The sequence below is a fragment of the Equus caballus genome, chromosome 15 (genome assembly GCF_041296265.1).
Source record: "Equus caballus isolate H_3958 breed thoroughbred chromosome 15, TB-T2T, whole genome shotgun sequence".
In the NCBI taxonomy this organism is placed as follows: Eukaryota; Metazoa; Chordata; class Mammalia; order Perissodactyla; family Equidae; genus Equus; species Equus caballus.
Window position 1 is genome coordinate 16,470,705 of NC_091698.1, and position 15,621 is coordinate 16,486,325.

The window sequence follows — 15,621 nt, forward strand, 5'->3', positions numbered from 1 at the left end:
ATAAGGAAGAAGGGTTAACAGACCCAAAGCTACTAGTTAAATAACAGTGTTACCATTCTCCTTACTTATCAGCATTTCCATCTTCCCATCAATGCCTTTAAATAACCTGCCTCCCTCCTACTTTCCTGCTTTAAGCCACTCCAAACCAGGAAATCAGATCATCAACCTTACAGACCCAAGACAAAGCCTCAGTGTCACCTATTCAGTTAATTAAAGATCTTTTACACAAGCTGTTCTCCTGCCCAGGAATCACAGTTTAATCTCGTATTCACTGCTATTTTCCAGCTGATTAAAGTACAAGATATCTAACCAGGAAGAAATTAAGACATAAACATGGCTCTCTCTTATTCTAGGACCCAGGACAATCTTTAGGAAAAGTGTTTTAAGCCAAATTTCTTGCCCTAGGTATAAACAAGCAGCAGGCATGTAGAAAACGCTCATTATAGGCTCAATCTCCATGGGGTCTAGGCTACTCTTAACATCAGTCTGAGCGATGAATCCCTTATTTCCAGGATATACTGTACTGAGGAAGAACTGCTGGAAAAAAATATATTTTTTACCCATTTCAAAGAAGAACATGAGGTAAAGGCATTGATTTCATAAAACTAAAGCATATTTATTGTTTGGTACTTACTTTTTAGCAAGATCATATTCTTTAGCTTCATAGTACAGCTTTGCAAAATAGAATCCTTTCATTGACTTCTAAAAAAAAATAATAGTTTTTATTTTTCATCTTGTGAATTTTTCAAAAATTTCTCAAGAACTAAAAATTTGTCCTATGTTAATATCATCGGGTTTTGTTCACTTAAAAGGTAAAAACAAAAACAAAAACCCTGCAGAAATACATATATGGTCCAGAAGTCATGATTCCATGTTTTATAATTCTCACAATAAAACAGACAATAAACTTAAGAACAGCAAGACAAGATGACATTAGAAATTAAGAATTTGTATCAGCAAGAAACCTCAGAAATCATGTGGTGCCACTCTCCCACTTTACAGATAAGCAAACAGACAGAAACCCGCCTACATGGTGGGGGCGGGGGGAGGAGGTCTACCAGAAACCTCTCTTCTCCTACCACGTGTAAGCCTTTATGGGGAAGAATATGGAAGTACTTCCGACCCATTAAGGTACTGGGGATTCCTGGTCCAGGTACCGTTCTCTCTACAGATGAGTATTTCACACTCAAGGCAGAAATAAAAACTGAATTCTTCAGGTAATAAACGAAGTCCAGACTCCAGCTCTTTTATTTCTATAAGCTCCGAAGTCCAGAATGTTGGACACATCAGATAATGTTATAGACATGTGATAATGATAAGAGTACACAGCCATCAAACATCCTCTTTTAGAAAACTATACAAGGACACAGAAAAAAATCAAAAAACAGTCTACAGAGCAGTATGTTTTAATTTATTCATTTTATTCCTAAAAAATGCAGATTTAGGATTTGTTCACTCTGCCTACTATTCATCAGGCACTCTTCTAGCCACTGGACAATCAGCAGTAAACAAAGTCTCTGTCTTCACGAAACCTGAATTTTAGGAGATGTGACAAGCACACAGTTATCTGTGCTATTTTACAGTATTTCATCAGTTATTTACAGAATATCACATTTTAACTAAGCTAAAATCAGTATTCGTCTCACAAATCACAGGTATCCTAACACTGTGCCCACAGCGTGCCTATTTAGTTGGGAGTGTTTCTTCTTTCTTAGTTGGTAAAGGTGGTGGAGCACAAATAATGGTATTATAGATTCTATAAAATAAGAGAGAGACAGGGCTGGCAGGAAAGCTCTCATTAAGGGGATATTTGATCAGAAACCTGAATAAAATGAGAAGTAGTTATCTAGGGCAGACTAGGTACCAGACGGACTAGAATAATTTAATCCCCATTGTTCACTATATAAAGTTTCAGTTTTTCCTTCTTATGAAACCTCCAGAAAAATACTCTTAAATCACAAGTATCTTCTGGGGCTGGCCCCGTGGCCGAGTGGTTAAGTTCGCGCGCTCCGCTGCAGGCGGCCCAGTGTTTCGTTAGTTCGAATCCTGGGCGCGGACATGGCACTGCTCATCAAACCACGCTGAGGCAGTGTCCCACATGCCACAACTAGAAGGACCCACAACCAAGAATATAATACAACTATGTACCAGGGGGCTTTGGGGAGAAAAATGAAAAAAAAAAAATAAAAAATCTAAAAAAAAAAATAATAAAACAAGTATCTTCTTAAAATACTCTTCTCATTATTTCAAAGATACCATACTCTCTTTAGTTTGACTTCTACCCTAGTGGCCATTCCTTCTCCAACTCCTTCACAGGCTCATCCTCACACTGACTTTCCCAAGAGGAGGTCCTAAGTCCTCTTCTCCCTCAGGATCTCTCATCTGTAACATAACCTGGATTTCACCTATTGACAACTGACAATATGTTGACTCTCAAATATCTATCTTTGGTTCTTGTTTCTCCAAGCTCTAAACCTAGGTGCAAAATACCATCAACAAGACCTGTCAGTTGTACTTTCTATGTTATCTCTCTCCTGCTACTACCAAAGTCCAAGCCTGCTATGATCTCTCTCTGGGACTACTGAAAAAGCTAATTCCTTCCTGTTTCCCTCTGTATACTTTTCCTCCTGTCTAATTCATTCACCAAAGGGGTATCATTTTAAAACATAAGAAAAACCATGCCATGCCTTTGCTTAAAATTTAAAAGTCTTCTATGGCTTCCATTACACTTTCAAAATACCCAAATTTCTCACCAAAGACTAGCATGATATGGCACCTGCCCAGATCTCCAACTTTACATCATGTGGCCCTTGCATACTATGGTTTAGCCAGTAACTAAAACCAGAATGTATGTCTCCAACAGGGGCAGCCCTGAGAGGCCTGACTGTTTAAACAAAGACCAATAGCGGGTATTGATGTAATGTGATTTCTGTCCAGTGCTTTCTATGTCAGAGAGAAAAACTCAATGAAAGCAGGTAAATGGCAGAGTAATTAACTGTCTTAAGGTAGACAAATGCCCCACCATCTAATTAGAGACATGCATGAACGAATGAACAAGATTCTCACTATCCTAGTGAAACTACGGCTAAGGGGCAATGAGTTTGAGAGAATCAGCTTACAAAGACGACCCTGTTGAGCATGACTCTAGTCTGTGACAGTGAAGATACTGAGAAGTGTAGAATAAGTGAGAGGCTCCCAGTGCCACTCACCTCCTTCTCACCTCTCCTGCACACCATGGGGAGGCAGGGCTGGGTCTAGCACACCTGTCAAAAGCATAGCACAAGTATCCTAAGTCAAGCTGAGTAAACTCCAGTGAAACAGAAAGGAAAAAAAAATCACTTTATCTAGATATTCAGTAGAAATACAGACCCTGAAAGCAGGGCCTCCCAACCTTCTAATCTTTTTAGTTTCAAGCAGGAGGTGTCAGAAAAGTTACCATACTGGCTTTGGGCGGCCAAGCATTCAGAAATCTCACTTTTTGGTCCTTGATGTCACTTTCTGCTATTCCTGTGAAGGAGAATTCACCTATCATTGGATGGTTCACTCACTAACAGAGCTGGGTTTAGATCTTCACTCAACATGAGCTGGGTTTAGACCTTCATGAGACAGGTTGGTTTTACTCTAATGATGTTGGGTTGTTTCCTATTAATCCTGCTCAATACAAGAGGAACTGTAGTTCAGACAACTGGTGCATAAGCTTGCCTGAGGAGCAACTAAATCAAAGCTAAGATCGGTTTAGTTGTGACTGAACGCTTCTAAGAATCCCATCTAGGCAGGACAACACAGCAGCACACTGGCATTTCAGAATGGGTCAAAAATTAAGACCCAACTATACGTTGTCTAAAAGAAATTCAAATTAAATATAAAACACATACAGATTAAAAGTAAATAGTTGGAGAATACAAAACACTAACTGGAAAACATATATGCACTCCCATGTTCACTCCAGCATTATTTGCAATAGTCAAGATATGGAAACCACCTAAGCGTCCATCAACAGATGAATGGATAAAGAAAATGTGGCACAGTCATCCACTGCTTAGCAACAAGGATACGTCCTACGAAATGCATCGTTAAACGATTTCATTGTTGTGCAAACATCATAGGGTGTACTTACACAAACCTAGATGGTACAGCCTACTACACACCTAGGCTATATGACATTAATATTATGGAACCACTGTTGCATATGTGGTCCATCATTTTCTGAAATGTCATCATTATGTGGCACACGAATGTATATACATATATACACATACACACACGTACACACAATGGAATGCTATCCAACCATTAATAAGAATGAAATCTTGCCATTTGTAACAACATGGATGGACCTTGAGGGCATTATGCTAAGTAAAGTAAGTCAAAGACAGACAAATATCACATGATTTCACTTCTATGTGGAATCAAAACAAACAAAGAAACAAAAAACAAGCTTTAGATACTAAAGAACAAATTGGGGGGGGGGGGGTGGGATATGGGCAAAATAGGTGAAGGGAATCAAACTTCCAAAAGGTACAAACTTCCAGTTATAAAATAAGTCATGGGGATATAATGCACAGGATGGTGACTATAGTTAATAATACTATACTGCATATTTGAAAGTTAAGAGAGTAAATCTTAAAAGTTCTAAAAATCTGTAAGAATGTATGGTGACAGATGTAAACTAGACTTATTGTGGTAATCATTTTGCAATATATACAAATATCAAATCATTAAGTTGTACGCCTGAAACTAATATAGTGTTGTATGTCAATCACACTTCAATAAAATAAATAAAGTCAATGGTTAGAGAAAGATATACCAGTTGGAGAAAGACATACCAATCTAACACTAATCAAAAGAAAGCAAGGGTTGGGGCTGGCCCCGTGGCCAAGAGGTTAAGTTTGCATTCTCTGCTGCAGGCGGCCCAGTGTTTCATTGGTTCAAATCCTGGGCACAGACATGGCACTGCTCATCTAAGCCACGCTGAGGTGGCATCCCACGTGCCACAACTAGAAGGACCCACAACGAAGAATATACAACTATGTACCGGGGGATTTTGGGGAGAAAAAGGAAAAAATGAAATCTTTAAAAAAAAAAAAAAGCAAGCAAGGGTAGCTTTGTTAATTTCAGACAGAGAAGACTTCAGAGCAAAGACAGGTATCAGGGATAAAGAGGAACATTACATAATGATAAAAAAAAGTCAATTCTCAAGCCAGCCCTGATGGCCTAACTGGTTAAAGTTCAGCTCACTCCACTTCGGTGGCCCAGGTTCCATTCCAGGGTACGGAACCACACCCATCATCTGTCAGGAGCCATGCCGTGGGGGTAGCTCACGCAGAACTAGAAAGACCTACAACTAGAATATACAACTATGTCCTGGGGCTTTGGGGAGGGAAAAAAAAATGAGGAAGACTGGCAACAGATGTTAGCTCAGGCCAAATCTTTCCCAGCCAAAAAGAAAGAAAAAAGGATATTAAAAAAAAAAAGTTATCCTAGGAGACATAAAAGTCCTTAATGTGGTAATCACCTAAAAACAGAGCATCGCAATACGTATGTAAGGCAAAAACTGATAGACCTCCAAGGAGAAACAGATGAATCCACTATCATACTTGGAGACTTCAATATCCCTCTATAAGAAACAGATTCAATAGACAGAAAATCAGTAAAGACATAGCTGACTAAACAATATCATCAATCGGCTGGATATAATTGAAATCCATAGACTACTTCATCCAACAACAGCAAATACAGTCACACGTCACTTAACGATGGGGATACATTCTGAGAAATGCATCGTCAGGTGGTTTCATCATTCTGCAATCAGAGAGTACTTACACAAACCTAGATGGTAAACCTAGGCTATCTGGCAGAGTCTACTGCTTTTAGGCTATAAACTTGTACAGCATGTTACTACACTGAATACTGTAGGCAACTGTAACATAATGGTAAGCATTTGTGTATCTAAAGATATCTAAACATACAAAAGGTAGAGTAAAAACATGGTATAAAACATAAGCGGTATACCTGTATAGGGCACTTACCATGAATGGAGCTTGCAGGACTAGAAGTTGCCCTGGGTGAGTCAGTGAGTAAATGGTGAGTGAAGGTGAGGGCCTATGACATATTGTATAGCACTGTAGACTTTACAAACACTGTACACTTAAACACCATGATAAATTTACAAAAACTTTTCATAAAGAAATATTTCTTTCTTCAATATTAACTTTGGATCACTGTAACTTTATTTTGTAAACAAATATTTTTAATTTTATGACTCCTTTGTAATAATATGGCTTAAAACACAAACACATCATACAGCTATACAAAAACTTTTCCCTCTTTATATCCTTATTCTATAAGTTACTTTCTACTCCTAAATTTTTTTTTTTTGTATTTTAAGCTTTTTTGTTTAAGCACATTAGCCTAGGGTCAGGATCATCAATATCACTGTCTTCCACCTCTATACATCTTTTCCCACTGAAAGATCTTCAGGGGCAGTATCACTCATGGAGCTGTCATCTCCCATGATAACAAGGCTTCTTCTGAAATACCTCCTGAGGCCTGAGGCTCTTCTTCAGGAGGTGTCACTCTTTTCAGAGATATGTCCATGGTGTTTTGCTTGGTTTCTTTTTTTCATCATAAATTTGCTTGTAAGCAGATAATGTACCATGAACATTCCTCTCTATTCCCCGGTGTTGGAGTCCATGTTTTCAAACTGTTTAAAGAGCTTCTTGAGGTCTGCAAAAGCTTCTACTAAGCACTTGACTGTGAATTTTCTCAGGGGGTAGGAGGTCTTCTTTTTCTTCTCTTGCAGTTTTCTTTTCTCTTGCCTCTTCTTCAGTTACGCATTCCTATTCCAGTTCCGACGACTCTTCATCAGTCAGTTTCTCAGGAACCAACTCTAGGAGCTCCTCAATGTCACCCTCATCCACACCCAGATTAAATTTGTTTGCCATCTCAACCACAGCCTTGTTGATTTTTGCAATCTCCTCATCTTTGGCAAATCCTTTGAAGTTATGGATGAACCTCCTGAGTGTCTCACGAGCCCCAAACCCCACCAAGGTTCTTGATGCAGTCATAGATGCAATCATTCCAGAATTGCATCAATGTCTTCTTAGCGTCTTCCTCAGTTGCAGCAATAGCCTGGGCAAAGGTCCTCCTCAGGTATTAGGCCTTAAAAGGTGCCATAACAACTTGATCCATAGGTTGGCTCAAAGAGTGGTATTTGGAGGGAAAAACACCACTCTGATGTTGGGATGAAGCTCATCAACACAAGGAAGATGTCTGGGAACATTATCAACAATACGCAAAATCTTTAAAAGTATGTTATTCTCCAAACAGTACTTCTTCATTTCACTGGAATAACAATTCAGGAGGGCATCTTGGAAGAGGAGCTAAGTCATCCATGACTTCTTAGTGCCCTCATAGTATACTGGTAGTGTGTGCTTGATTGATATGCTTGAAGGCCCTGGGCTTCTCACTGTGCCAGATCATAAAGGGTTTCAATTTATAGCCTGCAACACTGCCCCCAAACAAGACTGTGATCCTGACCTTAAAAGCCTTGAAATCTAGCACTGACTTGTCCAACTCATGGAAGAAAATCCTTTCAGGCACTCATTTCCAGAATAGGGAGGTTTCATCCATATTGAATATGTGCTCTGGCAAGTAATCTTCCTCTACAACCAGCTTATCTAGAGTTGCCAAAACTTCTTCAACTGCCTTCACATCAGCACTCTCAGATGCACCACTGACGTCCACATTATATAACTATTGAGTTGTTTAGACCACCCCAACTAGCAGTAAATTCAACATTGTAGTCAGGCACAACCTTTTCTTTCAACATTGCAAACAAGTTTTTCTTCTTTTTTTGGTGAGGAAGATTCACCCTGAGCCAATCTTCCTCTTTTTTTTTTTTCTGGCTTGAGAAAGATTAGCCCTGAGCCAACATCTGTGCCAGTCCTTCTCTACTTTGTAAAGTGGATGCCTCCACAGCATGGCTGATGAGTGGAGTACGTCTCGTGCTGGGGATCTGAACTCGCAAACCCAGGTCACTGAAGCACAGTGCACAGAACTTGAACTGCTCAGCCACAGGGCCAGCTCCACGAACAAACTTTTTAGCTTGGCTGTAATCATCATGGTGCTGAGAAAAATACACTTCTGCATCTGCTCTTCAATCCAGAGCATTAGAAGTTTCTCCACGTCTGATATAGGCCCTTCTCGAACTTCTCTTAGTCTCATTGCCTTCAATGAAGCAGATCCTTAACAGCTTCCATCACTTTGTTCTTGCTCTTCAAGATTGTAGCCATGATGGAATTGGACATGCCTGACTGGCAAGCAATAACAATCACTTATTTTCCACCATCGTAGTCCTAAATCACTTTTAATTTTGTTTTAAAGAAATCACTCAACATGGCCTCTTACTGGCAATGTTAGCAGATTCTGTATGCTTAGGGGCCACGATGAACAAAACAACATGACATTAAATCAAGCACAAAAAAAAATGATGCAATCAAGAGACGCAGTAATCACAAGATGTATGAGGCTGCTGCAGGCATAACATGGCATACCGGAATACTGTTTTACAATACACTTTTTTATAACTGGAAAGACTACTCTCTAAAATAACAATAAAAAGTATAGTATAGTAAATACATAAACCAATAACATAGTCACTTTTTATCAAGTATCATGTACCATACATAACGGTATGTGCTACACTTGTATATGACTAGCAGTGAAAATTTGTTTTTACCAGCATTCACCACAAACACGTGAATAATGTATTGTAGTTCCAATAATGCTGAAACTACAATGTTACAACAGCTACAATGTCACTAGGAGAGAAAAGTTTCTCAGCTCCATTATAATCTTATGGTACTACTGTCTTATGTGCAATGTATTGTTACCCAAAATATCGTTATGTGGCATGTGACTGTACACATTCTTCTCAAGCTCTCATTGGACATTCACCAAGACAGACACATTCTAGACTATGAGACACACCTTAACAAATTTAAAGAATAAAAGTCATACATGTATGCTTTCAAACCACAATGGAATTAAATTTTAGAAATCAATAACACAAAGATAGCTGAATAATCCCAAAATACGTATGAGACAACAAACTACTAAATAATACAAAGTTCAAAGGAAAATTTTAAATTATTTTGAACTAAATAAAAACTAAACAAAACATCAAAATTTGCGGCATGCAGCAAAAGCACTGCTTAGAGGGAAATTTATAACAATGAAACACATATTAGAAAAGAATATCTAAAATCAGTCATCTAACCTTCCACCTTAGTAAATTAAAAAGAGCAAATTAAATCCAAAATTAACAGCAATAAGAATCAGAGCAGAACTGACAATAGAGGGAAACTTTCTCAACTTAATAAAGAAGAGCTACAAAAGAACCTACAGCTAACATCATACTTAACGATAAGGAACTCAAATTTTTCTAAGATCAGGAACAAGGCAAGGATGTCACCTTCACTACTCCTTTACATCATCATACTTGAAATCCTAAGTAATACAATAAGACAAAAAAGAAATAAAAGGTATACAGATTAGGAAAGAAGAAATAAAACTGAAGGCATGACTATCTATGCAGAAAATGTGAAAGAATCAACCAAAAAGTTCCTGGAAATAATAAGCAATTATAGCAAGTTTGCAAGATACAAGGTTAACATAAAACAGCCAATCGTGGGGCTGGGCCCCATGGCCAAGTCGTTGGATTCACTCACTCTGCTTTGGAGGCCCAGGGTTTCACCAGTTTGGATCCTGGGCGCAGACATGGCATCGCTCACCAAGCCATGCTAAGGTGGCGTCCCACATGCCACAACTAGAAGGAACCCATAACTAAAAATAGACAACTATGTACCAGGGGGCTTTGGGGAGAAAAACAAAAAATAAAATCTTTAAAAAAAAAAAAAAGCCAATCATTTTCCTACATACCATCAATAAACAAATGGAATTTGAAATTAAAAACACAATACCGTTTACATTAGTACCCCAAAAAATGACATAGTTAAAAATCTAAGAAAACACATATAAGATCCACATGAAAACTAGAAAACTCTGATCAACAAAATCAAAGAACTAAATAAAGGGAGAGATGTTCCATATTCATGGACAGGAAGATTCAACATTGCCAAGATGTCAGTTTTCCCCAATTTCATCTATAGATTCAATGCAATCCCAATCAAAATCACAAGTTATTTTGTGGACATTAACAAACTGATTCTAATGTGTATACAGAGAGGGAAAATAACCAAAACAATACTAAAAAAGAACAAAGTTGGAGGACTCACACTGCCTGACTTCAATACTTACTATAAAGCTACAGTAATCAAGACAACATAGTACAGGAGTCCCCCCTTATCCTTGGTTTCACTTTTCAGGGTTTCAGTTATCCACGGTCAACTGCATTTCAAAAATAACACTACAACACAATGCCTATATCATTCACTTCACTTGATCTCATCACATAGGCACTGTATCACCTCACATTACCACAAGAAGAATGCTAAGTACAGTACAAGATATTGTGATAGAAAGAGACCACAGTCTCATAACTCTTATTACAGTATATTGTTATAATTGTTCTATTTCATTATTAGTAATAGTTGTTAATCTCTTACTGCACCTAATTTATAAGATGAACTTGATCACAGGTAGGTGTGTACGTATGTATAGGAAAAAACAGCATATGCTGGGTTTGGTACTATCTGTGGTTTCAGGCATCTACTGAGGGTCTTGGAATGTATCTCCCATGGATAAAGGAGGATTGATGTATTAGCAAGAGTATAAATAGTAAAATGGGACAGAACAGACCCAGGAATAGACCCACATAAATAGAGTCAACTGACCCTTGACAAACGACCAAAAGCAATATAATGGAGAAAAGATAGTCACTCAACAAAGGGTTTTGGGACAATTGGACACACACATGCAAAAAAAAAAAAAAAAATCCAGGGGCCAACCCCACGGCATGGTGGTTGGGTTCAGCATGCTCTGCTTTGGTGGCCCAGGTTTGCAGGTTCAGAACCTGAGTGTGGACATACACCACTTGTCTGCCAAGCTGTGGCAGCAACCCACATAAGAAACAGAGGAAGACTGGCACAGAATGTTACCTCAGGGATAATCTTTCTCAAGCAAAAAAAGAAGAAAGTTGGCAACAGATGTTAGCTCACAGCAAATCTTTCTTAGCAAAGAAAAACAAAAGAATCTATACATAGATTTTACACTCTTCACAAAATTTAACTCAAAATGGATCACAAACATTAATGTAAAACACAAAACTATAAAACTCCTAGAAAATAACACTGGAGAAAATCTTGATGACCTTGGGTTTGGTAATGACTTTTTAAATACAACACCAAAGGCACAATCCATAAAAGAAATGATAAGCTGTACTTCAGTAAAATTAATATTTTCTGTGCTGGCAAGAGTGACATCAGCATCGTGGTGGAGTGACCTCTTTCCTTAGACTCTGCCCACTAAGACATAATGAAAAAGACATTCATACACCAACAGAGGCCATTCACAGAACACAAAAGACATCTGAGAGACCCATGCAGCCCTACATCTGAAGTTTGATGTGCTGGACCCACTGGAGGAAGTGGAAGGAGGTAAGGGGATCTCCTCTCCCTCCCACAACGGCAGCAACCCAGGGAGTGGGACAATGCGGCTCAGAGAGGAGAGAGAGGAGGGGTGGCCCTCTGTGGGAACACCTTTGCTCTCCAAGTTCCCTCACAGCCTGTGGGAAAGCCCCACACAGAGATGGCTATTGCAGGGGTGTCTTCATCAAGCCAGGACCCCAGGAGGGCAAATAGTGAGGGCACAGCGAGAACAGGCCCCAGGTACACACAGGCCAAAGACAGTGCCCCTCCCCCAACCTGGCACTCAAGCTCTGTCAGCCAGAGTACCTGTGCAAGTGGTAAAAAAGCAGCAGCTGTGAGCAAGTAAGCTGGGGTCACGGTGGACTCAGAATACACAGCTCTTGAGCCTAACCCAGTGGCAGCAGATGGAAGCTGTGACCAGATACTATCACAATGTGGAGGCACAAATCCAAACCATCACACAGTATGAAAAAAGATGTTAATAACCCAGAAGAGAAAGAAAATGACAAACACTCAGAAATCAATCCTGAAGGCCAAGGAATTTATAATCTAAATCAGAATTCAAAATAGCTATCATATGGAGCTGGCCCCGTGGCTAAGTGGTTAAGTTTGCGCGCTCCACTGTGGCGGCCCTGGGTTCGGATCCTGGGTGCGGACATGGCACCACTCATTAGGCAACATTTAGGCGGCATCCCATACGCCACAACTGGAAGGACCTGCAACTAAGATATACAACTCTGTACCAGGGGGGATTTGGGGAGATAAAGCAGGAAAAAAAAAAAGATTGGCCACAGTTGTTAGCTCAGGTGCCAATCTTTAAAAAAAAAAACAAAAACAAAATAGCTATCATAAATCAACTCAGTGAGCTACAAGAAAATACAGATAACTCAATAAAGTCAGGAACTTCTTCACAAAAGAGCCAGAAACTATAAAGAAAAACCAATCAGAAATGTTGGAAATGAAAAACACAATGAACAAGATAAAAATCTGTACTCTCTGAATAACAGAGCTGATGTTACGGAGGAAAGAATTAGCAGTCTGGAGAACAGAAATACAGAAATGTTTCAGATGAAGAAGAGAGAACTACAACTAAAAACAAATCAAAAAATTCTCCAAGAAATATCCACTCAATTAGGAAATGCAACCTAAGGATTGTACGTATTCCAGAGAAAGAAGGGAAGAAGAATGCCTGTTCAAAAAGAAGAAAGCTTGTTCAAAGAAATAATAGCTGAGAATTTCCCAAACCTTGGGAAGGAGCAAGAAAGTCAAGTAAAAGAAGCTAATAGATCTCCTACTTACATCACTGTAAAAAGTCCTTCTTCAAGGCATATCCTAGTAAAGCTGGCAAAAACCAATGACAAAAACTATTAAGGGCAGCAAAGCACAAGAAAATAACCTACAAAGGAACCCCTATCAGGCTTTCAGTGAATTTCTCAACAGAAACCTTAGAGGCCAGGAAAGAGTAGAATGATATATTCAAAACTCTGAAAGACAAAAACTTTCAGCCAAGAATACTCTACCCAGTGAAACTATTCTTGAGATATGAAGGAGAAAGAAAAACTTCCCCAGATGAAACCTCAGGGAGTTTACTGCTACAAGACCCCACTCCCCAACAAGACATTCTTAAAAATTTCTTGATACCTGAAATAAAAGAAGACCTGAAAAAAAGAGAAACGGTTTACAAGCCTCAAACAAAGAGATAAATAGGTACACAAAACCAGAAAATTACAGCTCTCTATCAGAACAGGTTAGCAACCAATTATCATATTAAAGATAAAGAAAACGAAAATATCAATGTTAACTCATTATTTTTAAAGTTTGGCACCGGAGCTAACATCTGTTGCCAATCTTCTTATTTTCTTCTTCTTCTTCTCCCCAAAGCCCCCCAGTACATAGTTGTATATTCTAGTTGTGAGTGCCTCTAGCTGTGTTATGTGGGATGCCACCTCAGCATGGCCTGATGAGCGGTGCCATGTCTGCGCCCATGATCCAAACCGGCGAAACCCTGGGCCACCAAAGCGGAGTGTGCGAACTTAACCGCCCAGCCACAGGGACAGGCCCTAATCTCGTTATTTTCGACACAAACTCACAATACAAGACGGAGTAAATTGTGACAACAATAAGTTAGAAGGGGAAGAGGAAAGGAATAGAATCGGCTTAATCTAAGGAAATATGAGGTTATCAGAATTGGACTGTCTATGAGATTGTTTATACTAACCTCATGGTAATCACTAAACAAATAATCAGAACAAAGAAATAATAAATAAAGAGAAAACAAAACCGTAATAGAGAACTACCAAACTGAACTGGTAGCCTGAAATACACGGGACAAGATACCATGGAAATGCAGAAGAACCAGAAAATGAGTGATAAAATGGCAGCATTAGACCTCAAATATCAAGAATCACTCTAAATGTAAATGGACTGAATTCTCAAATAAAAAGACACAGAGCAGCAAGATGAATTAAAAAGCAAGACCCAACAATATGCTGGCTCCAGGAAACACATCTTAGCTGCTCAGAGCAAAGAAATGGAAGAGGATACTCAAACCGAATGGCAAACAAAAGAAAGCAGATGTTGCTATACTTAGACAAAGTAGACATCAAGACAAAACAAGTAATGACAAAGAGGAGCAGTATAAAATGCTAAAAGGGACACTCCATCAACATAACACTAATAAATATATATGCACCCAACATACGAGCACCAAAACACATAAAGAGTATTAAAAACCTGAAGAGGAGACATTAGCAACAACACAATAATAGGAGACCTTAACACCCCAGTTACAGCAATAGATAGATCATCCAGACAGAAAGTCAACAAGGAAACAATGGATTCAAACAAAACACTAGACAAGATGGACTTAATAGACATATATAGAACACTCCATCCAAAATCAGCAGAATATACATTCTTCTCAAGTGCACACAGAACATTTTCAAGAATAGACCATATCCTGGGAAATAAAGCAGGCCTCAATAAACTTAAGACGACTGAAATCATATCAAGTACATTTTCCAACCATAATGCTACGAAACTAGAAATCAACTACAAGAAAAAAGCTGGGAAAGTCACAAACATGTGGAGACTAAACAACATGATACTGAACCACCAATGAATCACTGAAAAATTAAGGGAGAAATAAAAAAAATATCTGGAGACAAATGATAATGGAAACACACCATACCAACTCTTACGGGATGCACCAAAAGCAGTCCTAACAGGAAAATTCATAGCAAATACAGGCCCACCTTAACAAAAAAGAAAATTCTCAAATAAGCAATCTTAAACTACACCTAAAAGAATTAGAAAAAGAACAAAGCCCAGAGTCAACAGGAGGGAAATAATAAAAAATTAGAGCAGAAATACATGAAGTTAAAACAAAAAAGACAAAAGAAAGGACCAACGAAACAAAGAGCTGGTTCTTTGAGAAGACAAACAAAATTGACAAACCCTTAGCCAGATTATGAAAAACTACATGCCAACAAATTTGATAATCTAGCAGAAAAGGATAAATTCTTAGACTCACACAACCTCCCCAAACTGAACCAATATGAAATAGAGAGTCTGAATAGACCAATCACAAGTAAAGAGATTGAAATAGTAATCAAAAACCTCCTAAAAAATAAACGTCCAGGAGCAGATGGCCTCTCTGGAGAATCCTACCAAACATTCAAAGAGGATTTCATAACTATCCTTCTCAAACTATTCCAAAAAATGGAAGATGATGGAACACTTCTTAACACATTGTATGAGATCAACATCACCCTGATACCAAAGCCAGACTATGACAACACAAATAAGGAAAATTACAGGCCAATATTGCTGATGAACACAGACGCAAAAATCCTCAACAAAATAGTGGCAAATGAATACAGGGATACATTAAAGAGTTCATACACCATGATCAAGCAGGATTTATACCAGGGACACAGGGATAGTGCAACATCCACAAATCAATGAGATATATCACATTAACAAAATAAGGAATAAAAACCACATGATCGTC

At 38.6% G+C, this 15,621-nt stretch overlaps 1 protein-coding gene across 4 annotated transcripts in view; it reads right to left on the bottom strand.

Moving 5' to 3' along the window:
• Positions 1-15,621, bottom strand: part of RANBP2 (RAN binding protein 2) — an 88,707-nt gene that overhangs the window by 59,864 nt on the left and 13,222 nt on the right. For all 4 annotated transcript variants that reach the window (XM_014730863.3, XM_014730862.3, XM_014730861.3 and 1 more), the window contains exon 2: positions 635-702. In XM_014730863.3, the coding sequence (XP_014586349.2) occupies positions 635-702 (68 nt within the window). The remainder of the gene's footprint in view (positions 1-634; positions 703-15,621) is intronic.